Source organism: Vulpes vulpes, chromosome 1 (assembly GCF_048418805.1).
Source record: "Vulpes vulpes isolate BD-2025 chromosome 1, VulVul3, whole genome shotgun sequence".
In the NCBI taxonomy this organism is placed as follows: domain Eukaryota; kingdom Metazoa; phylum Chordata; class Mammalia; order Carnivora; family Canidae; genus Vulpes; species Vulpes vulpes.
Genome location: NC_132780.1, coordinates 165,296,947 through 165,321,895, shown reverse-complemented (window position 1 = coordinate 165,321,895; position 24,949 = coordinate 165,296,947). Strand labels below are relative to the sequence as shown.

General features: G+C 37.1%; 1 protein-coding gene across 1 annotated transcript; it reads right to left on the bottom strand.

Annotated features, from left to right (window-relative positions):
- Positions 1 to 12,148: 12,148 nt before the first annotated feature.
- On the bottom strand, positions 12,149 to 13,769 carry LOC112926413 (cleavage and polyadenylation specificity factor subunit 5-like). The gene is given in 3 exon segments (XM_072749165.1): positions 12,149 to 12,731; positions 12,733 to 12,904; positions 13,699 to 13,769. Coding segments are annotated over 3 exon segments (672 nt in total). The 3' UTR covers positions 12,149 to 12,302.
- Positions 13,770 to 24,949: the final 11,180 nt, after the last annotated feature.

The following is a 24,949-nucleotide window of genomic DNA, read 5'->3' as shown; positions in this document are numbered from 1 at the left end:
AGAGTGAGAGAGAGAGCATGAGTGAGAAGGGTAGAGGGAGAGAGAGAGAGAGAGAAACTCAAGCAGACTCCACAATGAGTACAGAGGCTGGTGCAGTGCTTGATTCCACAACCCTGAGATCACAACCTGAGTCAAAACCAGAAGTCAGATACCCAACTGACTGGGCCACCCAGATGCCCCTATCCTCTGTCCATTTTGTATTCTATGCTGTCCTTTATATTGACCTATGAATTAGTTGGATGTTCTTCAATACATCAAATCAATAAGTCTCCCAGTCTTTGAAATGAGGGTTTGTTGCATTTTAGGCACATCTTCAACAACCAGCCAGACATTTGAAAATTCTGCCTTAGCTTTCACTGCTTGATTTCACAGAGCCTCAAGGTCAGTCCAAAGTGAGATTTTACATATTCCTCAAGTATTTCTTTGGAATACATGTAGGCCTGGTCATGGATACATTCCTGTACATGCATGTGGCCTGTAAGAGTCCCAGGAATATACCAAAGCCTTTCTAATACTTCTTCCTATGACCCTCTCATTCCTCAGCTTCTCCTTTTAAAACATTTTGATTGGTCTGTTGTTTTTCCAAGATGTTTTCTACTGTATCAGGTGTCCACAATGTAGATAGCCGTCTGCAATAGATTTTGATAACAACCTCACAGAGAAAAACTTTTGGGCAGAGAGAGAGAAGGAGAAGTCTTTCCACAATCGACAAACTCTGAGCCCAATCAAATAGGGTCAGTTTCTCCAATAAGGATCTCCTTGGGAACCACTAGAGGGGAAAAATCATGATAATTCTTTGGGTATGAGATTTTGAAAACTCCCTAGTCTTCCTCTGGTTGCTTCTAGGCTGCTGTTTTTCAGTATGAATATGGGTTGTTTTTTGAAGACTACTATGAAGGTGGAGAGTGGAGAATGGGCCTCAGACTAGTTGGATTACCAGTGTTTTCATTTCCTTTGTGGAGGAGAGAATTTTTAGAAGTCTTTATTCTGCTATTTTTACTGACACTCAGAGCCAGTGGACTTTCAGGCACCATGTGGACTTGTCCAGTGTGCTAACTTGTAGTAATCCAGGTAGATCAGCACCTGAGAGGTTTTCCAATAATTATTGCTCTGTTTTAGATTCCAGGAACTTCCCACATATATAGGAGGAGTTTAGAAAGAGATGCCCCAACATTGGATTGAATTTATGAGTCAAAGTCAGGTTTAATTGAGTCAGAGAAAATAAAGTCACTTAACATTTCTTATACGTTGCTGTTTGAGACGGCAATTAATATTTTTTCCATTAGCCTCCAGCTGTCCAGTTTTATGTCTCTTCCTCTCCACATCTATTTCACATCCTAATGACTGGTTAATCTAACAACTCCAATGTCATCATAACATTTTCCTATGATTTTCTCACTAATTATAGCAAAGGTTTTCTTTCTTTTGAGAGAGTTTCAAGAATCCCCTACATACACATACACATACACATACCATACCATGTAAACATGGCTTTTATTAGTTTTATATACTGATTTTTAATATACAATGGCTGACTGTTAAAAAAGGTAAAAAAATGATTATAGCATTTATTCTCAAATAAGAATGAACTGGCGAATTTGATACAAAGCCAAATTCTATAGCTTCAGCCTCAAAAATTCTTAAATAGTAGATTTATGTAGGTTCCAACTATTTTTAATGAAGCAAGTTGGTGATTATGGTGCAGATGGTCTTCAGACATTCATTTGGAGAAACCAAAAACCAATTTACAACAGGATCAAAAGATTGGCATTCAAAATGCCTCCTGAAATGACCGGGTCTACCTCTGCAACTGTGAAAATGTTAGCTCGCCCAAGATTATCTGTTGAATGTGTTTTGTTCATGCTGTTCCTTGGCTGAATCTTTTGCCTCCATCTGACATGCATTATCCTTTTTTTCATGCTTGACTTCATTCTACCCTTCCTTAAGCCTAGCTCAAATTTCACCTTCTTCATTTTACTGACACTTAACTAACCTAGCTTACAATGATCAGAAGGATGAATTAGGCTAAATGCTACTGTTTTCCTAAATACTAACAATAATTGCTTAGTTTCACATTTTCTCATTTCATCACTTTAGTGAAGAGTTTGATCCTAACTGCTATTCTCTCCCTAAATAGCTGGGAACTCTAGTGTGGCCTGTCAGGAGACTGAAGGCCATGGAGACAATCCAGATCCAAAGGCGTGTGGAGGGGCAACATGGAGCTCAAAAGCCAGGGGAACAATCTCTCTGATGGAGTAGAGAGGCAAAATCCAAGGGAAGTGCTCCAAGAGAATGGATCCCAAGTGGAAGCAGCTAGGGACAGGCACTAGAGTAGGCATTTGAGAAAAAGAAAACTAATTAAGTAGCTGGGTTCTAGTGATGCAGGCTGTAAGAGACTGATGTAGGAAAGAGGCCAGGTAGTCTAGAGCTCAGTGGGTTCTAGTAAGGTCTGACTTTATTTTTAGTCATGAAAAGCAACAGGAAGGTTTTAGACCTAAGTAAAATAATCTGATGATGAACCAAGTGGGGTAGCAAGTAGGCAGAGAACCATCTGGTTTGGCTTTCATGGGTGTATCAGATCAGCTGTCCTAAGTTTTCTTCCTCTTATCTTGTTTTTTAACTGCACTCAGAGCCAAGCAGGGGACTGTGGACAGGCTAACCTCTTTTGAAGAACATAATGATTTAAAGGAATCTGTTTCTTTTGGAGAGTATTGAGGACCATAAAATGTTTGAATATTGGTAGGCTGCCCATGAAAGAATGATTGCCAAAGGATTTTAAAATGCATATCAGGAACAAAATGTTCCCTTATCCATGAAATGAAGGTAGAAAAAAGTGCAATCTCTCTCTTTCATTGCAACTTCCTGTTATTTATTTATTTATTTATTTATTTATTTATTTATTCTTAAGTAGCTCCAATCCTAACATTGGGTTCGAACTCATGACGCTGAGGTCAAGAGTCATATGCTCTACCAACTCAACCAGCTGGGTGCCCCTCTCTTTCTTTCTGTTTTCTTCTTTTTTTTTTTTTTTTTTGTCAGTATATTGTTTAATCAATAGAATTCATATCATATTTGAAAATCATGTTCAGTTTACTCATGTATTTCATAATAAAAGCCAAACTAATGAGAGAAGCTTAAAGCAAGTTCTACTTCTCTCACTTTCAATATCCTCTTTTTCAATAATCTTTCAATAGATGATAAATTCTCTTCTTTTGCTAGAGGTTCAAAAGCTATCTGGTAAGGCAGATAAACAATTTTAGTTTGTTTTGGAAAGGATAAGATTTAGATTAAGGTGTTTTTTTTATTACTCTCATGTTACTATTTCCTAGAGCTAAAAATATTAATAATAAAGTGACTATGTAAGCACTTTTTCATATTTCCAAATAATTAGGTGGTGTTTAAGAGTATTATCAAATGAGTTAAATACTATTAGAAATGATAAAAATATTTGTGGAATTCTTTTTTTTAAAGATTTTATTTATTTATTCATGAGACACACAGTGGGAAAGAGGCAGAGACACGAGCAAGAGGGAGAAGTAGGCTCCCTGCAAGGAGCCTGATGTGGGAATCGATCCTGGATCCCGGGATCATGCCCTGGGCCAAAGGCAGATGCTCAGCTGCTGAGCCACCCAGGTATCCTTGTTTGTGGAATTCTTTAAGTACAAAACATTTGGCTTTTAAAAAATATGTTTGATCTTTTTGCCTAGAAAATCTGAACAAACAGTATCTCTATCTCCTGAGCATTTTTGGAAAAAATATACTCATGAATTTAATTTTTTAGATGAATGATTTTATTATTTTATGAAAATTACATATGCTTGTGATAAATATTTTAAAACCATGTAAAAATAAGAATTTTAAAAAATTCACTCCATATTTCATTAGCTAGAAATAAAAATGGAAGATATGTAATTTCATCCAGAATCTTTCTTCTCTCTCTCTCTTTCTCTAGCTTATATATATGTGTGTGTGTGTGTATATATATATATATATATATACATATATATATGTATTATAACATTTACATGTAAATAGTATATAAATAGTATAAGAAATAATAGGCCATATAAAATATAATGTATATTTTAATGAAAATGAAGTCACAAGATACACTCTGTTTTAACAAAAAAAATATTGAATTTTTGTTGAATTTAACCAAAGGAAAGTTAATAAAGTAATTGCTAAACTTCAAATAATTTTTCTTCCCAAAAAAGTTAATTAATCTTAAAAGATCCTTCTAAAGCTAATTGAAGATTGTGAACAACTTCAAAGTTGGTGACTTTTCAAACTACATATTTCAACAATACATAGAATCAGTTGACTATCCTGCTAAAAAGAATAGGAAATGCCCCCATTTAAGTTTCTCTCAATTTCCCCTCCCTTATACCTACAATTTTCTTTGACTATATATTTTAATTTTTTATTCTTTTGTGTAGTCATAATTTCCACAATTGTTTAGTTTTGTATTAATCTAAAATACAACATGAATGCATTTTGCTGTCTTCTCCATTTCAGAGTTCCTTATTAGTTTTATCTTTTACTTTGGTTTTCACTAATTGCAGTTTTATTTGCTTATTTGTTTGCTTTCATGTTCCAAAGAAGTACTCATAGATAGGGGCACCAGGCTGACATAGTCAGTTAAGCATCTGACTCTTGGTTTCTGCTCAGGCCATGATCTTAGGGTCATGAGATTGAGGTCCACATGGGACTCCCTACTCTGCCTGGAGTCTGCTTGAGATTCTTTCTCTCCCTCTCATTCTGCCCCTCCCCTACTCACATTCTCTCTCTCTCTCTCTAAAGAAAATATTTTTTAAAAAGTATCAATAGTTGCTACTTTTTCTTTGTTCTTGAATGCTTTTCTGTTTCTAAGTTGAAGGAAACTTAGCTGAATTCAAAAGTTGCTTGACATTTGCTTCCATGCATACATTTCCTTAGCATTATTAATTGAGCTTCTATCATTTGCCAAGTAGTGGGGATGCAGAATGAACAATGAAGCCAATGTTCCTGCCCTTGTGAAACTTATGATCCATTGTGGAGAGAAAGACAGGCAAATACATGGATTTAATATTGTGGTGTATGTTTGGAGAAAAAAACCATAGAGTAACACGATCAGGTAACCTTAGGACACTTTAAGTGTGATGGTTAGGTAATGCCTCTTTGGATATGCCATTTGGGTTGAGATAGTAATAACAAGAGGAAACAGTCATGTGGAATCAATTGGAAGGCAAGTGCACATAACTTATGGCAGGGAAAAAAAAAGATTTCTGAAGATTTAGAAAGAGAAAGGGCTTATGGGGTTTTCTGTTTGTTTTTCTGAAAAGTAGTGAATGCAGGTAGAGGCAGTTGTTAGGGAATGGTTCAGAAAGATAGGGATGGAAGACTGTGTAAAGCCTGATGAGACCACACAAAAGATTTGGGATTTTTCTAATTGCAATGGGAAGTCCACTTTCTACTCTATGTACTATTCCTTTTGCCTATACTTCGACATGGCAAACTTCTTGAAAGAGTTGTCTCACCTGGCGGCATTTCCTTCAGTTGTTCCTTTCAGGCTTTCGACATGACTACTCTAAGACCTTAAAGACCAAGTTATCACTTATGTGTGAAATCTAAAAAAGAAAGAGAGTAGTGGTTACCAGGGCATGTGGGAAAGGAGAGATGGGGAAACATTGGTCAAAGGGCACAAATTTGCAGTTAGAAGCTGAAAGTTCTGGGTGTTGACTATAGCTAACAATACTACACTGTATACTTGAAAGTTCTAAGAAACAAGATCTTAAATGTTCTTACAACAAAAAAGAGATTATAGTTATGTGGCAAAATGGGAATGTAAGCTAATGCTATGGTAGTAGTCATATTACAATATATGTGTATCAAATCAACATGATTTACCTTAAGCTCACCTCTCTCTGACTTCCTAGAACCGAAGAGAGGCAGGGCCTTACACCAGGTGAGGCTTTGGCTTAAGGAAATGTGGCTGGATTGATCTGCTATCCAGGCTGCTAAAATTTTCTCTTTATCTTCAGTCAGGATATTTCATTTTCTTATCATTTGTATGATCACTGGAGTAGCACTTTTAATTTCCTTCAATAACTTTGCCTTTACAATGTCACAACTTTGAGGAAAGACTATCCGTTGGAAGAAAGACAGTCTCTTCAATAAATGGTGCTGGGAAAATTGGGCATCCACATGCAGAAGAATGAAACTAGACCACTCTCTTTCACCAAACACAAAGATAAACTCAAAATGGATGAGAGATCTAAATGTGAGACAAGATTCCATCAAAATCCACAGGCAACGCCCTTTTTGAACTTGGCCACAGTAACTTCTTGCAAGATACATCCACAAAGGCAAAAGAAACAAAAGCAAAAATGAACTATTGGGACTTCATCAAGATAAGAAGCTTTTGCACAGCAAAGGATACAGTCAACAAAACTACAAGACAACCTACAGAATGGGAGAAGATATTTGCAAATGACGTATCAGATAAAGGGCTAGTTTCCAAGATCTATAAAGAACTTATTAAACTCAACAGCAAAGAAACAAACAATCCAATCATGAAATGGGCAAAAGACATGAAGAGAAATCTCACAGAGGAAGACATGGACATGGCCAACAGGCACATGAGAAAATGCTCTGCATCACTTGCCATCGGGGAAATACAAATCAAAACCACAATGAGATACCACCTCACACCAGTGAGAATGGGGAAAATTAACAAGGCAGGAAACCACAAATGTTGGAGAGGATGCGGAGAAAAGGGAACCCTCTTACACTGTTGGTGGGACTGTGAACTGGTGCAGCCACTCTGGAAAACTGTGTGGAGGTTCCTCAAAGAGTTAAAAATAGACCTGCCCTACGACCCAGCAATTGCACTGTTGGGGATTTACCCCAAAGATTCAGATGCAATGAAACATCGGGACACCTGCACCCCGATGTTTCTAGCAGCAATGTCCACAATAGCCAAACTGTGGAAGGAGCCTCGGTGTCCATCGAAAGATGAATGGATAAAGAAGATGTGGTTTATGTATACAATGGAATATTACTCAGCCATTAGAAATGACAAATACCCACCATTTGCTTCAACGTGGATGAAACTGGCGGGTATTATGCTGAGTGAAGTAAGTCAATCGGAGAAGGACAAACAGTGTATGTTCTCATTCATTTGGGGAATATAAATAATAGTGAAAGGGAATATAAAGGAAGGGAGAAGAAATGTGTGGGAAATATCAGGAAGGGAGACAGAACATAAAGACTCCTAACTCTGGGAAATGAACTAGGGGTGGTGGAAGGGGAGAAGGGCGGGGGGTGGGGGTGAATGGGTGACTGGCACTGAGGGGGACACTTGATGGGATGAGCACTGGGTGTTATTCTGTATGTTGGTAAATTGAACACCAATAAAAATTAATTTATTAAAAAAAGTCACAACTTTGTGTACTTTTTATCACAAGAAGCCTAGTTTTTGGCCTATCTCAGGTTTCAAAATGCCTTATTCACTAAGCTTAATCATGTCTAGCATTTGATTTAAAGTGAGAGACATGTGACTCTTTTGAACACTTAGAGACCATTGATATTATTAATTGGCCTAATTTTAATTTTGTTTTGTCTCAGGGAATAAGCAGACCTGAAGAGGAAAGAGACAGGGAGAAATCAGTGGAGCAATTAGAACACACACACACCATTTATTAAGTTTACTGTCTTATATGGGCACAGTTTGTGGCACCTCAAAACAGTAACAATGCTAACATTAAAGATCACTGGCTACAGATCACCATAACAAATATAATAATGAAAAATGAAATATTGTGAGAGTTACCAAAATGTGACACAGAGACACAAAGTGAGCAAATGCTATTGGAAAAATGATACAGGCTTGATAGATGTTGCCACCAACATTCAAATTGTAAAAAACAATCTTCACATCTGTGAAGTGCAGTAAAGTAAAGCACAATAAAACAAGTATGCCTGTAATTCGCTGTATAAGCATGGATTTATTTCTGGGCTCTGTAGTCTGTTCCAAGAATCTATGTATTTGTTTCATGTCATAATAATATTGCTTTGATTGCTATAGCTTTGTAGCATAGTTTGAAATCAGGGAGCATGATACCCCCAGCTTTTTTTTTCTTCCAACCAAAGTCCTTAGAATCATTGCTCTATTTGGGGTTTGCTGTGGTTCCATACAAATTTTGGGATTATTGGTTGTAGGTCCATGAAAAAGGCCATTGATATTTTTTTCTGTTTTATTTTTTTAATTGAAGTGACAATAAAATAAAATTTTAAAAAAGTGACCATTTTAATCAAACTTTTACTTTACAAATATAAAAATATAACCAAAACTTCAGTTTCTTTTATACATTTTCTGTAAGTGTAATGCCATAAAAATTCTCAAAGCCAAACCATAAATGATGCTAGTACACTAGGATGTAAACACAGTTACCAAAAGCTTTACGGTTTTATATGTGCTGATCTTTCCCTCAACAGAGAACATAATACATTTTCCCAATTTTTCTCTAGCCCTACAGTTACAATCCTTCATTAAAATACAAATTACACCTAAACTGGCTTCATTAAGACTTACTTAGGTTTTATTCAGTTTTTTTTTCCCCAAAAACAAGCTTGATAAATATGAGCTAATGTTTAAATGTATTTTATGGCTCAAGTCAAATTACAGTATTATGTTTCTCATCACATATCTGAACAACAAAGGCAAACCACCTGAAATGAGTCCAGTTTAACCCAAATAATAAGGGATGCAAAACAAGTGGAATAATTATAAAGAAATCAAACCTTTGCTATGGAAGTGGACTTGTAGTACAGTCAAAAACCATGAAGACTTCTCTGGGGAGGCAACATACAAACCACACACCCTCTGAAGCAGTCTTAGTGATAGGTCCATACTGTCCCAAACACCATGAACCAGTGAAAACATTAAGTTTGAGAAACTCCAACATGGAAAAGCTACTCCAAGCATTTCACCTCAAGTGACAGAGCAAGTACTTAAAAAACAAAGTCATTGGGGCGCCTGGGTGGCTCAGCGGTTGAGCACCTGCCTTCAGCTCAGGGCATGATCCCAGGGTCTGGGGATCTAGTCCCACATCGGGCTCCCTGCATGGAGCCTACCCCTCCTTCTGCCTATGTCTCTGTCTCTCTCTTTCTGTGTCTCTCATGAATAAATAAATTAAAATCTTAAAAATAGTCATTAAAAACCTGAGAGCTTAAGAGTCCCATAATTTAAGAGAGGAAATTTTACATTGCTTGCTTGCTGGCCTGTTGAATTTAGAGGACCTCTACTTATCACTTCAATTAAGCATGGAAGGAAACAGACTGGCTAATCTGGCTATGTTTTATCCAAATAAATACTAATTGAATGGAACGTGTTAATAAACAAAATAATAACAACCATATAAGCTAACATAAGACAATGATAAAAAATAAGAAATCTCCTTGATCTGCTGTTAAAAGTATAAAATCATAAAATTATCCTAATGCCATTTTAAATATTATCTACTTATTAAAAAATCACAAGTCTTCATCACTTGGGAAAAAAAAACAAATTTCACTTTTCTTCAAAGGGGTATCAATTCTAAATGACTGAAAACATCTGAGTAAAACTTTTAGTTTTATCCCGCAAACAAGTATTTTCCAGTACCATTTAGTAGATTTATGTAGAATATGCACTACTTGGACTACTCAGGGAAAACAACATGACATATATTGTTCTTATACAATGCAAAAGAGGACTCTCATTTTTAAATAAATCTGGAACACAGGAGGCATTCGAAACTACATATCAGTCCATTAAGAGTTCACATTAAGATTATTCAGTATTTAATATGTAGAGAATTGGAATGCACAATTTAAGACTGTTAGTTCTTGAAGAAGTACAGTTAAGTATTTATTTTTTTTAAACATTTTTTTTTTAATTTTTATTTATTTATGATAGTCACAGAGAGAGAGAGAGGCAGAGACACAGGCAGAGGGAGAAGCAGGCTCCATGCACCGGGAGCCTGACGTGGGATTCGATCCCGGGTCTCCAGGATCGCGCCCTGGGCCAAAGGCAGGCGCCAAACCGCTGCGCCACCCAGGGATCCCACAGTTAAGTATTTAAATACGTTGAAACAATTGTTAAACAATCCCTTGTACCTTCTTCTAATGATCTAGGAATACATCAGATTTAAATTCCCTAGTTCTACTATTTCCATCAGAAAATCTAAAACATGAGAGTATTAAGATACAATTGTAGCTGACTAGTTCAAAGACAGCTTAAAAAAATCTGTGTGTTGTCAATTTTAGATTCAAAACCAGACCTTTTTAACATTGTAAAGTTAGGAACCCAGCCACCTTAAATCAAAGGTTTTTCTCACCTGGGCCCCAACATATAGATGACTGACTCAAGCACTTACTGCAAAGTATTGATCAAGAATTCATTTCTAGGTCAAAGCTTGTATTACAAAGAATATGAGTACCCAAATCAGATCTCTTCAACTTAAACAGCATTTTATAATATCAAGAAAAAGTCCACCTCTTCCCATCCTCCCCAAATGGCAAGCGCTAGTGCATCTGAAATGTGGTTACTACGGCTTTACACTTGGATGCCAAAGGCAACCACAGAAGGTGGGCTGGAACAAGCTGTTTCCGTATCTGCCTTCCGCAACCTCGATAAGGCTCAGCTAATCATTGAATCACCAATAAAACTACAGTAAGTTATAAATATGCTAATATAAACCACAGGGACAGAATTATTAGCCCTTGAGGGAAGATGACTATCCACAGAATTAGTGGCTTTTTCAAAGGGAATCAGAAGTCATTTTTGGTCCTAGAGTCTGGTGCTCATCTACTATTAAGCATAAGCATGGTCACAATCACTACTTGACATATAACCTTGTGAAGGCTTGACAGGATTTCAGCTAAGTAAACTTGAACCTTTATTCATACAGTTGCTCTTGATCGGATTTTCTCGTCTAAATAAGGAAGAATTTACAATATGCCTTTCAATTCACCCAATATTCAGGAGACAAGGCCTGTGATTGGTATGATGATGATAGAAGAATAACCAAAAGTTCATTTCTGTCAATCTCTTAAAAACTACAGGAATCTCTCTTAAGTAGCTGTATCTTACAAGATCTCCTTTTCATTAAGCCTATAGTCAATATGCTTATAAGGCATACACGACATACTTGGACCATTAAGCAATGACACAGCCAGCAAACTCCTTTGCTCTAAGATTCATTTTTTATTCCCCAAAACTTGATCCTAATGTAGCAGTGTTGTTTTAAAGAACTTTTAAAATTTGATATTTTCCCCCTCTTAGGCTGACAAAATCCATCCCCTATTCTGTCCTTAGATTTCAGTTGATTCAAATTATTCCAAAATGTTTTTGAAAAGGCTTGTCACTTGCTAAAACCAAATTTTCCTTTCTATGGATATAAACTGAAGTAACTAACTTTGCAGTCCAAGAGTTCAAAACCTAACACAGACCCATTTTTTAAAACTTCCTTCATAGATCACATTTTATTAGGGCCCTAAGAATAACTAAAACACATAATTTCTCAACACAAATAATGAATACCCCCATTATATGAAGGAAAAGAGTCTCAGTCCACTTTCAATAGGTCTCTTTTTATATCAATTCCCATAAATTTTCCCAATCTAGCCAATTTGAATGGCTTCCCATATGTTTAAGATCTGTTGTTTGTGAACAAAGGTCTGAATATATCAATATGAAATGTACCAGCCAGTAATATACTGGGAGCTCCGTTGTAGTATAACTCCAAGTATTTTATTTGGTTCAGGAGTTGCACCTTGGGACTCCATTAAGCAAATCTAATTCCCAAAAGTAAGAGAAGTTCCTCAGTCACAATAGCCTAGAACCCAGTCTTGTTGGAGTATAATCCCCAAAAATGGCATCAAAACAAGGGTCCCAAATACTTGACTGCCCTAAACCTGCCATTGTCTCTTAATACCACCAGTCTAGAAGTGGGAGGGGGAGAAAAAAACAGTCCTCACCTGTAAGAATTTTACAAGTTTAATGTGGAAAAAAAATACAATTAGAAAGAAGTTCATATTCTTTAATGTTGTACAAAAAAATAAGAGTAGAACCAAAAGTAAATTAAACATTATCACATTTGTTTACACCACTATCTAGTTTTTCATATTAACTTTACTATTCAAATAACAGAAAGTAGGTAGCAATTTAGGGATTGGGAAAGAGATAAAAACCAAAAGAACTTTTCTACCAGGTTTATTCTACACTGTGTATAGCTGTGCTCACAGAGACGGCTTCTTTTACTTCTCCACTGTGCAGGAATTCAGTTGTATATAAAATTGAATCTGCTCAGAAGCTGAGGGAGACTAGAAATGATGGGTCCATATCCTGGGGCATTGTCATACAATTCAAACAACGGTGCAGCTACAAGCTTGTAATTTTTAGGGACTGCAAACAAGGCTTTCTCTTGAAGTTGAACCAAAAACAACTTCTTATGTTCCTTAGGTTTTGTAATATGTGCAGGAATATATAGATACTGAGGATGTTCAAAGTTTGGTCTCCACCACTTACCAATGCAGTCATCAATGACCCAGTCTTGCAGGACTCCATCTTGATGACCCAGTATATCGGTCATTAAGCGTTTTAGTCCTTCAACTTCATCTTCTCCTGGGTTAAGCTCACCACCAGGTAATTTGAAAAAAGTTGTTCCCAGTTGTAGCAGTAACACATGTGGTAGCCGGTGCTCATGTGCATACAATCAGAACCCCTTCTACAGTTCTTCTCATTACAGTTTTATCAAATTCCTCCCTCATGTGCTGAAATCTGGCTGCAACAGAGCTGTCCTTCTCATAGGGGGGCTCTTTTGTACCAAAAGTATAACTGGTAAGAGGGTACAGGTTGATGGTGCATTCCAGGGTGAGGGTCCTAACACAGCCCTACTCGATCTACTCAGAGACTGGAACAGCACAAGAGAAATAAAGCAACGATCAGTAATGGGGCTTTTATTGTTCTGGTTCTGGGGTTTTTGTTTGCTTGTTGTGGCTTTGTCTCTTAGGAGTTGGCCAAGTATCTAAATATTCATGGCAGTAAGCTCTTTCACTGATGTTCACATTATAGCAGGAGTTGCCTTGTCAATCTCAGCAGAGGGAGTTACTAAGAAAGTTAAATTTTGTCAAGTAGTCCAAACCTGTTTATATTCAAGGAACATAGTGATCATAATGTTGGCTTCACTTTTAATAGTCTTAAATTGTTAGCTATTAAATATAAGTAAATGTGCATCATCAGAAAAGGTGTTCTAGGTAAAATTTATATATTTATCTGGACATGTTTTTAAAATTTAGAATATACATGTCAGCCTTTAAACAGAATACTGACTCTACTATTAAGTCATGTCCGTTAAAACAGGATAGTTTTGTACAATTAAGTCTTCTCTCCACACATAAATATCACGTGTAAAATTGCCTTATAAGTCTCAAACTATCCTCTATCAATTCTACAGTTTCAAAGAGTCAGTAGTTTCAGAAATGTGCAATATAAATGTGCTTGAAAATCCTAGTCTTTTGCTCACTCATTCCATTTATATAATGGCACCTGTCTTTGGTTCAATTGTCTTATGCTCTCAAGATTTTTATTCTTTTATAAACCGTGTACCTAATATTGATAAATATATCTGTATAGTGATGTTTAAGAAAAAGGGGGGGAGGGTCTGCTAGATGTACTTGTTGCCCAACTGGTTGACCCCCACCCCGGGGCCAGCCCGTTTGCAAGCCATTGTTGGCACCACAGCCATGCTGGCGAGCTCGAGTACTGGCGGGGGGAAGAAGCGGGGCAGGCAGGGAGACTTTCCCTGGGCTGGTAGCGGTTCTTTGCATCCCCCTCAGCAGACGCCACCCTCCATTAACAGGAGAGCGCAAGAGAAGGCCGCCATTGATATTTTGATAGGAATTGCAACAGATCCAAAGATTGCTTTGGGTAGCATGTCCAATTTAGTTGAAATTATTTGTGAATCCAATAATGCTTTTTAATTCTTCCACCCATGCTGTTATAAGGCTTCCACACTGATAGCATGTTGGGGCTAGATACATGATTTATTTATTTAAAAAAAAAATTTTTTTTAGATGCATTATTTATAACAAAAAACTTCTGCTTGAGTTTGGGGTTGTTTGTTTTCTGAAACCAATATAGAGGACAAGCCCTCCCCACCTGCTTTTTAATTTGTTGTACAACTTTTGTTTACTTGTCAACAGAAGCTCTAGTGTTCTTGGCAAGTCTGAAAAATATGTTTCTCAGAAATCATAAAAGAAATACCAAGCAGCCTTTTCATGCTCTGAACAATCTGCTCAGAAAAACACAGAGTAGGGAATGGCAAGTAGGAAGCCTAGACTCAGAGCGGGAGTCTGAGGAATAAAACATTAATTGTAAAAAGGCACAGATACCACCCATCTATTACCTATAAGTTTAGTATTACATTGGACCCTCTGCATATGTCTGTTGGATGAATAAGAATTTAAAAAGTCAAGGACAGGGGATGTCTGGGTGGCTCAGTGGTTTAGCACCTGCCTCTGGCCCAAGGCATGATCCTAAAGTTCCGGGATCGAGTCCCACATTGGGCTCCCTGCATGGAGCCTGCTTCTCCCTCTGCCTGTGTCTCTGCCTCTCTTTCTCTCTCTCTCTCTCTTTCTGTGTCTCTCATAAATAAATTTTAAAAATCTTTAGAAAATAAAAATAAAAAGTCAAGGACAGAATTCAGGTATGGGTGGTGGATGAAAGGTCATATATTATGTATAAATCTGTGAAGCCTTGAATTACAAAAAATAACATCATTTGTCATCTGAGAATCATAGATATTAGAATAAAGAGTTAGATTAGAAAGTCATATTTTTACCTATAGCCAACATAGGCCTCTCTGATAAAGAAAAGGAAGGAAACAGCAAATTTATAAGGTACATTATGAAAGACCTGAAAATATACTTCTTTTTCACTTAAAAATAAAATGAAATGAGCACTTATTGTAGGCAAATAATCTATATAGTAGATATTTAATATACATGCTAAATAATTTTTCATTTGCAAAATTATTTTAGCTCTCTGAGCAAATGGCTGTCTTGGGCATTCATTTTTAGACCTCTTATATTCAATCATCTGATATTTATTTATTACATTTATTTTTTTTTAAAGATTTTATTTATTTGTCTGAGAGAGAGTGAGAGGGAGCATGAGCAGGGAGGAGAGGCAGAGGGAGAGGAAGGAACAGACTCCCTGCTGAGCAGGGATACTATGCGGGGTTCCATTCCAGGACCCTGAGATCATGACATAACCTGAAAACAGACACTTAACCGACTGAGCCACCTAGGCACTCCTCAATCATCTGATTTTTAGAATATAGATTATAACTTTAAAATTTACCATGTGGCTTTACAATAAAGCATTAAAATAACTTTTAGAATGATTTATTGGATGCAAATATTATTATAACTTTTTAGGAATTTTTTATTTAGAAACAAAAATTAGATTTTTAAAATTTATGTAAAATGTCACAGTATAACACAAATAAGCAATATTTGCAATAAATAGAAAATCATGTTTTAAAAGAAATCACACTGAAATTTAGCCTTTTAAAACTTGATGAAAACCTTCATTTGCATCTCAGAGTTTATACCATAATGTAGTAAATGAACACTTAAAAAATAAGCAGGAAAAATGTTAAACAGAAAAATGAATACATAGATGAATGCACAATTTCCTATATTCTCAATGGATCACAATAATCTCCAGTGTTATGTTCCAGAATGTGTAAATGTGATAACAATTACTATTATTTCTTTTGGGGAAAGATTGTATCTTTATTGATGAGAAGACTACTATAACTTCTTCCTTCCATATCCTGTCCTTCCTCATTGCTTTTTAAATTACTCTTCAGCTTCTACTGTTGCTGCCCAAGATGATTTTGTGGAAAATACTTCAAACTTTTAGAGAATTTGAAGGTTCTAGCTGCTAAATGAAGATAAGCTTTGAAAAGCTGCAACACTTTTAGGGAATTCATACTGGTGGTTTCCAAGGCACAACCAGCTGGCCTGAGGGTGCCAGCTCACCATTTCATACATGTGTTTTGTCCTAAAGCCTGAATATATTCCCTCAAGTTGATAATTGCTTCAAATTCCACCAGTTTATTTGAGTTATAAAAACAAATACTTTGGGGACATGTAGAGTGTGTTAGAGAAACTAGAACAGATTGATATTTTTAAAAGATTTTATTTATTCATGAGACACACAGGGGGAGAGAGAGAGAGAGAGAGAGAGAGAGAGAGGGAGAAGCAGGCTCCATGCAGGGAGCCTGTTGTGGGACTCGATCCTGGGACTCCAAGATCACGCCCTGGGCCGAAGGCAGGCGCTAAACCACTGAGCCACCCAGGGATCCCCTCAGATTGATTTTTTGCTAGGAACTAAAATCAGATTGCATTCAGGGAATGGGAGTTTATAGAGAAAGTAATTCTGGAGTACAAGTGGAGTGGCACTATGTAGGGTGTCCTTCAGCAAGCATCCATGGAGTCCCAGAATGGGCTGTTTTAGGGCTCTGTAAAAAGCAAGGTGAATGGGCATCTATGGGACATTTTAAAAGGGGTCTATCCTATGCCTGGGAAAGGAATGGCTGAATCAGAAATTCCATGGTCAAGGTTTAGGGAGGAATAGGAATAGAGGTAGTTAGGGCTTCAGTGGTGACCAATTTGCAAAGAAAGAAATAAATTGCAAGATAGTTGAAAAAGATAGTAAAGTTCCATTTTTCCTTCCCTTACACCTAAATTACTTATTCTCTGCTCTCAGGAATTAAGCATGATATAGTGTTGTTCTCACTATACTTCAGTTGTTTTAATGATTTAAAAAATTAGCCTTTTGTTGAGGAGACTGGGAACCTAACCCCGGTTTTGTGTGCATTATAAATTCCAAACAACAAACCCTCCAGACTTCCAACAGAAAATGTCTTAGAAAGGCAAATAAGATACTTCATCATCTACCCTTATTTTAGGATAAATCTGCATTCTCTCATTATCATTAGTCAGATGAAATGTTTATAGTTCTGGGAACATGTAAGGAAATATGGGTTTCGGCATTTGCTCAAATCCTCTACTCCCCACCCTCACTCCTACCCATACCCTCAACTTACTTTGGGATGTATTTCCTAGATTAGGTGATTGGGAAACTGACTCATTTTTTAAGACAACAGCTCATTTTTCAGCTTTTTATGACTACCCGAGAAGAACTGGCTATTCTCCTTATCACACCCCTAGACATCCTATTTCTCCTTTTACAGTATCTAAAATATTTCATTGCTCTTCCTTATTTTCATATCTTTCTTCTCCTATTAGAGGGTAAATTCTTTGGAATAAAAAACTGTGGTATGTTTGTCTTTGCATCCTCATGGTCTACCAAACTAAGTTCTTTCCCCAAATGAATGAATGAATCCATGGATGAATGAATCTATGAATGAATGAAGCAGCAGGCCTGCAATTCTCCTTTGGGATGTTACATATTCATGAATTGGAGCTGTCTACTTGCCAGGAATTATTCAGAAGTATGGTTTTGGCTCCCTGTGTTACTCTTCCTCATAGAACAAAATAACCTTAAATAATCAGATGAGAAGATTGTAGGGAATCTAAGGGGGAAATTAAATCTTTTCATTTTTGAATTCTTGTGATGATGCAAGAAGTTCCAGCTACCTTATAAACATTCATAACCTGATTTCTGGGCTAGCAAATAACAAAATAAGACTCTGTTCATTCTGGCTGCATGACTACATGTATAGCAGGGGAAAAAAGAAAGGGAAGGGATCCCAAGCTAGGAATAATGGTTTGAAATAAATAAAGATGATGTACTTCCAATATAACCACTTAGGAACCTGCTAGAAATTTTGAAACAAAATAAAAATTAGAGCTTGCTTCTGGATTGCTATAAGCCACATCAGATTCTCTAGATAATTTGAAAACCTCCAATGAAAAGTAGCTCAGAATTTATGCAATGTACTCCTTCTCTTCAGAACTGTTGTTTTTGCAGAATTAAAGGAGAAATTTGACCTTGACTGCATTCCTGAAGGCCATGCCTAATCTAATTTATTCCCTGTGGAACTGCATAAGGAAGAATTGATGGAGTCCGCTGGCCAGGTCTGCCACCACAATACTTTCTTCAGAAAGATTTGCCATCTGGAAAATGCATGATTCAGCTTCATTGGCACAAGTACATCATATGTAGGAAATAGAAGAACAATGATATTAACTGAACAAGCTTCAAAATAAATACAAAATATTTGTACAAGAATGCTAACCAGCTGCTGAAAAGTGAATAGATCTAAATGGCTTTCATCTTGATGGTTCAGGCACTCCATTTCGGTCTGCTTTTATTTTTAGAAGAATTTAGTTATTTTTCAATGTGGGGAGTATAAAGAAAAAGAATAGGTAAATGTACAGTGTAAATAAAAGCAGATATCCAGAGGGAGGGAAGCCTGAAATACTGTAATTCTAAAATTAGAAAATTTATTTTTTTCCATGAGTAATTTTAACCATAAGAATTTCACCACAAACAACTGAAAAACTGTGATAATAAGCTCCTGCTCTCAGTGTTAGTGCTAAGCGTGAAATGCTTACCTTGCATGACATCAGAACAGCAAGCTTTAGAGACACTGTTAATACTCTGAAAGGTTGTTCACTCTCTGGTGTGAAACTACAATTTTTTTTAATAAATTTCTTTTTTATTGGTGTTCAATTTACCAACGTACAGAATAACACCCAGTGCTTATCCTGTCAAGTGCCCCCCCCAGTGCCCGTCACCCATTCACCCCCACCCCCCTCCCTCCTCCCCTTCCACCACCCCTAGTTCGTTTCCCCGAGTTAGGAGTCTTTATGTTCTGTCTCCCTTCCTGATATTTCCCACACATTTCTTCTCCTTTCCCTTATATTCCCTTTCACTATTATTTATATTCTCCAAATGAATGAGAACATATAATGTTTGTCCTTCTCCGATTGACTCATTTCACTCAGCATAATACCCTCCAGTTCCATCCACGTTGAAGCAAATGGTGGGTATTCGTCATTTCTAATGGCTGAGTAGTATTCCATTGTATACATAGACCACATCTTCTTTATCCATTCATCTTTCGATGGACACCGAGGCTCCTTCCACAGTTTGGCTATTGTGGACATCGCTGCTAGAAACATTGGGGTGCAGGTGTCCCAGAGTTTCATTGCATCTGTATCTTTGGGGTAAATCCCCAACAGTGCAATTGCTGGGTCGTAGGGCAGGTCTATTTTTAACTCTTTGAGGAACCTCCACACAGTTTTCCAGAGTGGCTGCTCCAGTTCACATTCCCACCAACAGTGTAAGAGGGTTCCCTTTTCTCCGCATCCTCTCCAACATTTGTGGTTTCCTGCCTTGTTAATTTTCCCCATTCTCACTGGTGTGAGGTGGTATCTCATTGTGGTTTTGATATGTATTTCCCTGATGGCAAGTGATGCAGAGCATTTTCTCATGTGTGTGTTGGCCATGTCCATGTCTTCCTCTGTGAGATTTCTCTTCATGTCTTTTGCCCATTTCATGATTGGATTGTTTGTTTCTTTGCTGTTGAGTTTAATAAGTTCTTTATAGATCTTGGAAACTAGCCCTTTATCTGATACGTCATTTGCAAATATCTTCTCCCATTCTGTAGGTTGTCTTTTAGTTTTGTTGACTGTATCCTTTGCTGTGCAAAAAAAAGCTTCTTATCTTGATGAAGTCCCAATAGTTCATTTTTGCTTTTGTTTCTTTTGCCTTCATGGATGTATCTTGCAAGAAGTTACTGTGGCCGAGTTCAAAAAGGGTGTTGCCTGTGTTCTCCTCTAGGATTTTGATGGAATCTTGTCTCACATTTAGATATTTCATCCATTTTGAGTTTATCTTTGTGTATGGTGAAAGAGAGTGACTTTCATGGGGAGGAGTATTAGGGTAACAGCAGACCTCTCCACAGAGACCTGGCAGGACAGAAAGGGCTGGCAGGATATATTCAGGGTCCTAAATGAGAAGAACACGCAACCAAGAATACTTTATCCAGCAAGGCTCTCATTCAAAATGGAAGGAGAGATAAAGAGCTTCCAAGACAGGCAGGAACTGAAAGAATATGTGACCTCCAAGCCAGCTCTGCAAGAAATTTTAAGGGGGACTCTTAAAATTCCCCTTTAAGAAGAATTTCAGTGGAACAATGCACAAAAACAAGGACTGAATAGATATCACGGTGACACTAAACTTATATCTCTCAATAGTAACTCTGAACGTGAACGGGCTTAATGACCCATCAAAAGGCGCAGGGTTTCAGATTGGATAAAAAAGCAGGACCCATCTATTTGCTGTCTACAAGAGACTCATTTTAGACAGAAGGACACCTACAGCCTGAAAATAAAAGGTTGGAGAACCATTTACTATTCAAATGGTCCTCAAAAGAAAGCAGGGGTAGCCATCCTTATATCAGATAAACTAAAATTTACCCCGAAGACTGTAGTGAGAGATGAAGAGGGACACTATCTCATACTTAAAGGATCTATCCAACAAGGGGACTTAACAATCCTCAATATATATTGCCCCGAATGTGGGAGCTGCCAAATATATAAGCCAATTAATAACCAAAGTGAAGAAATACTTAGATAATAATACACTTATACTTGGTGACTTCAATCTAGCTCTTTCTATACTCGATAGGTCTTCTAAGCACAACATCTCCAAAGAAACGAGAGCTTTAAATGATACACTGGACCAGATGGATTTCACAGATATCTACAGAACTTTACATCCAAACTCAACTGAATACACATTCTTCTCAAGTGCACATGGAACTTTCTCCAGAATAGACCACATACTGGGTCACAATCACAAATTGGGTCTGAACCGATACCAAAAGTTTGGGATCGTCCCCTGCATATTCTCAGACCATAATGCCTTGAAATTAGAACTAAATCACAACAAGAAGTTTGGAAGGACCTTAAACACGTGGAGGTTAAGGACCATCCTGCTAGAAGATGAAAGGGTCAACCAGGAAATTAAGGAAGAATTAAAAAGATTCATGGTAACTAATGAGAATGAAGATACAACGGTTCAAAATCTTTGGGAGGCAGCAAAAGCAGTCCTAAGGGGGAAATACATTGCAATACAAGCATCCATTCAAAAACTGGAAAGAACTCAAATACAAAAGCTAACCTTACTCCTAAAGGAGCTAAAGAAAAAAGAGCAAATAGATCCTACACCCAGCAGAAGAAGAGAGTTAATAAAGATTCAAGCAGAACTCAACGAAATCGAGACCAGAAGAACTGTGGACAGATCAACAGAACCAGGAGTTGGTTCTTTGAAAGAATTAATAAGATAGATAGACTATTAGCCAGCCTTATTAAAAAGAAGAGAGAGAAGACTCAAATTAATAAAATTTTTATCAAAAAAAAGAAAAAAAATAAAATTTTTATCAAAAAAAAGAAAAAAATAAAATTTTTATCAAACCAGATGACTGGTTTTCATGTTTATTTTTCATAGGTCTTTAACCCCCCATAAATGCACCAACTATCAGGCATATATTCCTGATACATAAACACATACTTTATCAGGCACAAGGACACAACTTCTGAGCTAATATTCATTATCTTTATCATCATCATCCCATCATCATTAATTCAGTGATAGTGTATTTATTGAGCACTGTAAAAATTTCAGCAATTCTAAAATGCATGTTTTTTTCACATTTTAAGATCTTTGATGTTGGAATGTCTCTTTCAATCAATTTTGTCTTAAAATTATCATCAGTCAGATAGTAAACATGGCATACTTGTTTTATCTGATATTTTTGGAAATATAAAAGAATCAGCATGAAAATATGTTCAGTGAGTGCCATCAACTTGAACTAACCACCCTGGATACAATGATAAAGTCCTCTAAGAAGTACTGTATGACTTTGAAAAGAATGTTTTGTGGAAAAATATCAAAATTAATGAATTTGATTCTAAGAGAAATTCAGAATGTTCTGAATACCTTAGCCAAATTTCTTTATTTATATTTTCCTTTTTATTTACGCAAGAGTGATATATGATAAAAACAAGGAATCGGTCTACATGGTTATGGAAGCCAAGATACCCCACGATCTGCAGTCAGTAAGCTGAACATCCACGAGAGTAGATGTATAGTTCCAGTCTGACATTGAAGGCTGGAGATTGAGAAGAGCTGATGGTAGAGTCTGAAAGCCAGCAGGCTCAATACTCAAGAAGAGCTGATGTTTTAGTATGAGTCCAAAAGCTGGAAAAGACCAATGCTTCAGCTCAAGCAGTTAGGCAGGACGGGTCCCCTCTTACTGGGAGGTTCAGCTTTTCTGTTCTAATCAGGCAATCAAACTGATTGGATGAAGGCTATCCATGTTAAGGAAGGCAACCTACTTTACTCAGTCTACCAATTCTAATGTTTATATCATCTGAAAGCACCTTCATTTGATATACCCAGAATATTGTTTAACCAAATATCTAGGCAACCCATGGCCCAGTCAAATTGATGCATAAAATAAGCCATTAGTAGTCCTGCCTAAACTATACTGTTGTAGTTGTATATTAATGTTAGAGCATGGAAATAATAAGTGACATCCTAAGGGGTCTCCTGGAATACTTCTGTATGTGTTCCAGATATACTTTTTCTTACTTCTATTGTAGAATAGTAGTCTGATTTCCCCTTGGTGATCAAGATCAATCACCTTAGCCAGCACAGTGACTCCTTTCTTTGTGTATTGATTTAAAGGTGTGAAGAGACCAAATCTGTCAGGTGGAAGTCATAAATTCTAGTTCGATGGAATCATTGCTGTCTTCTGGTGGAGGCATCCCTCCCTTTGGAACTCAGATCTCCAGGTCAGTAGAGCATAGGTTTGGGGAACAGGAAGCAAAAATTTTGCTAGTGTATAGCTAGAGGTAATAGTGAGTGGTGCCACTTTCATTTCCACTACTTGATTCCTAGAGCTGTGAATTCTGGCTATGGGAGAAACAATATCATATATTGGACACTGATGGAGAGCATATATAAGGTTCTGGAGAACCTGACCCCAACCCTTCAAGGTATTACTAGCTGCTGGTGATGTAAATGAGTCTCAAATGAATCCAGCATTTTAGTGAGCTAGCTGTTGCAGGATGGTAGGAAGCATGATAAGCCTAGAATTTCATGAGCATGGGCCCATTGTAACAATTCTTTTACTGTGAAGTGAGTTTCTTGATCAGAAGCAATGCTGTTCATAATACTATTATGGTGGATAAGGCATTCTGTAAGTGTGTGGATGGTAGTTTTGGCAGAAGCATTGTATACAAGGAAGGCAAATCCATATTTGGAATAACTATCTAGTCCAATAAGAACAAAACACTGTCCTTTCTACACTGGAAGGAGTCCAATGTAATCAGCTTCCCACCAGCTACCTGACTGACCCTGGGGAATGGTTCATATCAGGGACTCAGTAATGGCCATAGTGTGGTTGACCTTGGTAAATGGAAGCCCATGTTGCTAAGTCCATGCATAAATTCTATCTTTATCACCATAAGCCACTTTGTTCATGAGCACATTGGGTGGTGACAAGAGTGTCTGAGGAATAAGGCTGACTGGCATCCATAAAATGGGTCATCCTATCCACTTGATAATTGAAACTATCCTTTGCTAAGGGCTCTCTTTGGCAAGCACTTACAAGGACACAAATATCTTCATTTTTTCCCCCATTCAGAGAGGTCTGTTAACATATCTCTTCCTCAAACTTCCTTGTAACCAATTTTCCAATTATGTTCCTTCTAATCCCTAATTATCCAGCCAAACCATTGGCCACAGCCTATGAATTCTATATAATTGCACATATGGCCATTTCTTCTTTCAAGGAAAGTGAACAACCAGGAGCACTACTTAAAATCCTATCCACTGGAAGAATTTCTCTTCACCACTGTCTTTTAAAAATATCCCAGTAGGGAGCTATTGCTTTCCACTTTAGGGTAGTACCTGGTCTATGATGTAGAATGGTTTGTAAATCAGGCCTGAGTCTTTTCATCCTCTTTCTCTCAAGTAATCATAGGTTACTCATGAGGTCATAGGAGGTCGAGGAGAGAAAAGGCTATTTGTAACACTTCATATAACTTACTTGTGCCTTCTTAGGCCCAATCAAGTATATACCACATACGTTTGATAGTGGAGTACTACTGTGCACATCCAACTTTAGTGCTTCCTGGATTAAATAACACCTACTTAATGATGGACAACTTAGGTCACATGTTAACTTGATGGCCAATGGTCAAAGAGTCAGTCTCTACTATGGTCCAACAGCAGGGCAAAGGCTGCTTCTCAAAAAAGAAATAGTTATCTGTAGAAATTGGCTGAATTTTGTTCAAAAATCCTAATGATCTGAACTGAGGTTTATCTGTAGGGGCCAGAAATTCACGCTAATATCCCAATCACCTTAAAATTCTGAATCCCTTCCTCTACATTAAATCTAGGCAATCTGGAATTTCTACTTTTCTTACTGTAGGCCTCCTTTTGGTCCATGTTTCAGCCAACCTAACAAACCATTAGAGTCTGTTCTAACTCTCTGAGCTGTGACATTAAATGCAGAATTTTTGCTTATCATATCATATCAATAAATTTGGCCTTTTCCAACTTCATATTCCTTTTTTGTTTCACCTAGGACTGAGTTAGAGTCAGAATCCTGCAGGTGGTAACTTTGTCCTATTCGTTCTTTGGTTAAGCATAGACACCAAATATCTGGGCAACCTATGGGCCAGTCCAGTTGATACACAAAACAAATCATTACAATGTTTATAAAATAAAAATTCTAAGTGAGTAAAAACACATTGGGCTGTAGTTTAGTTTGCATCCTTAAACTCATGTTATTTAGTTTCAAGAACCTGAATGAGTTGTGTCAGTTCAACTGAATCTAGTTTACCCCAATGTTAAATCAATACTTTAAAA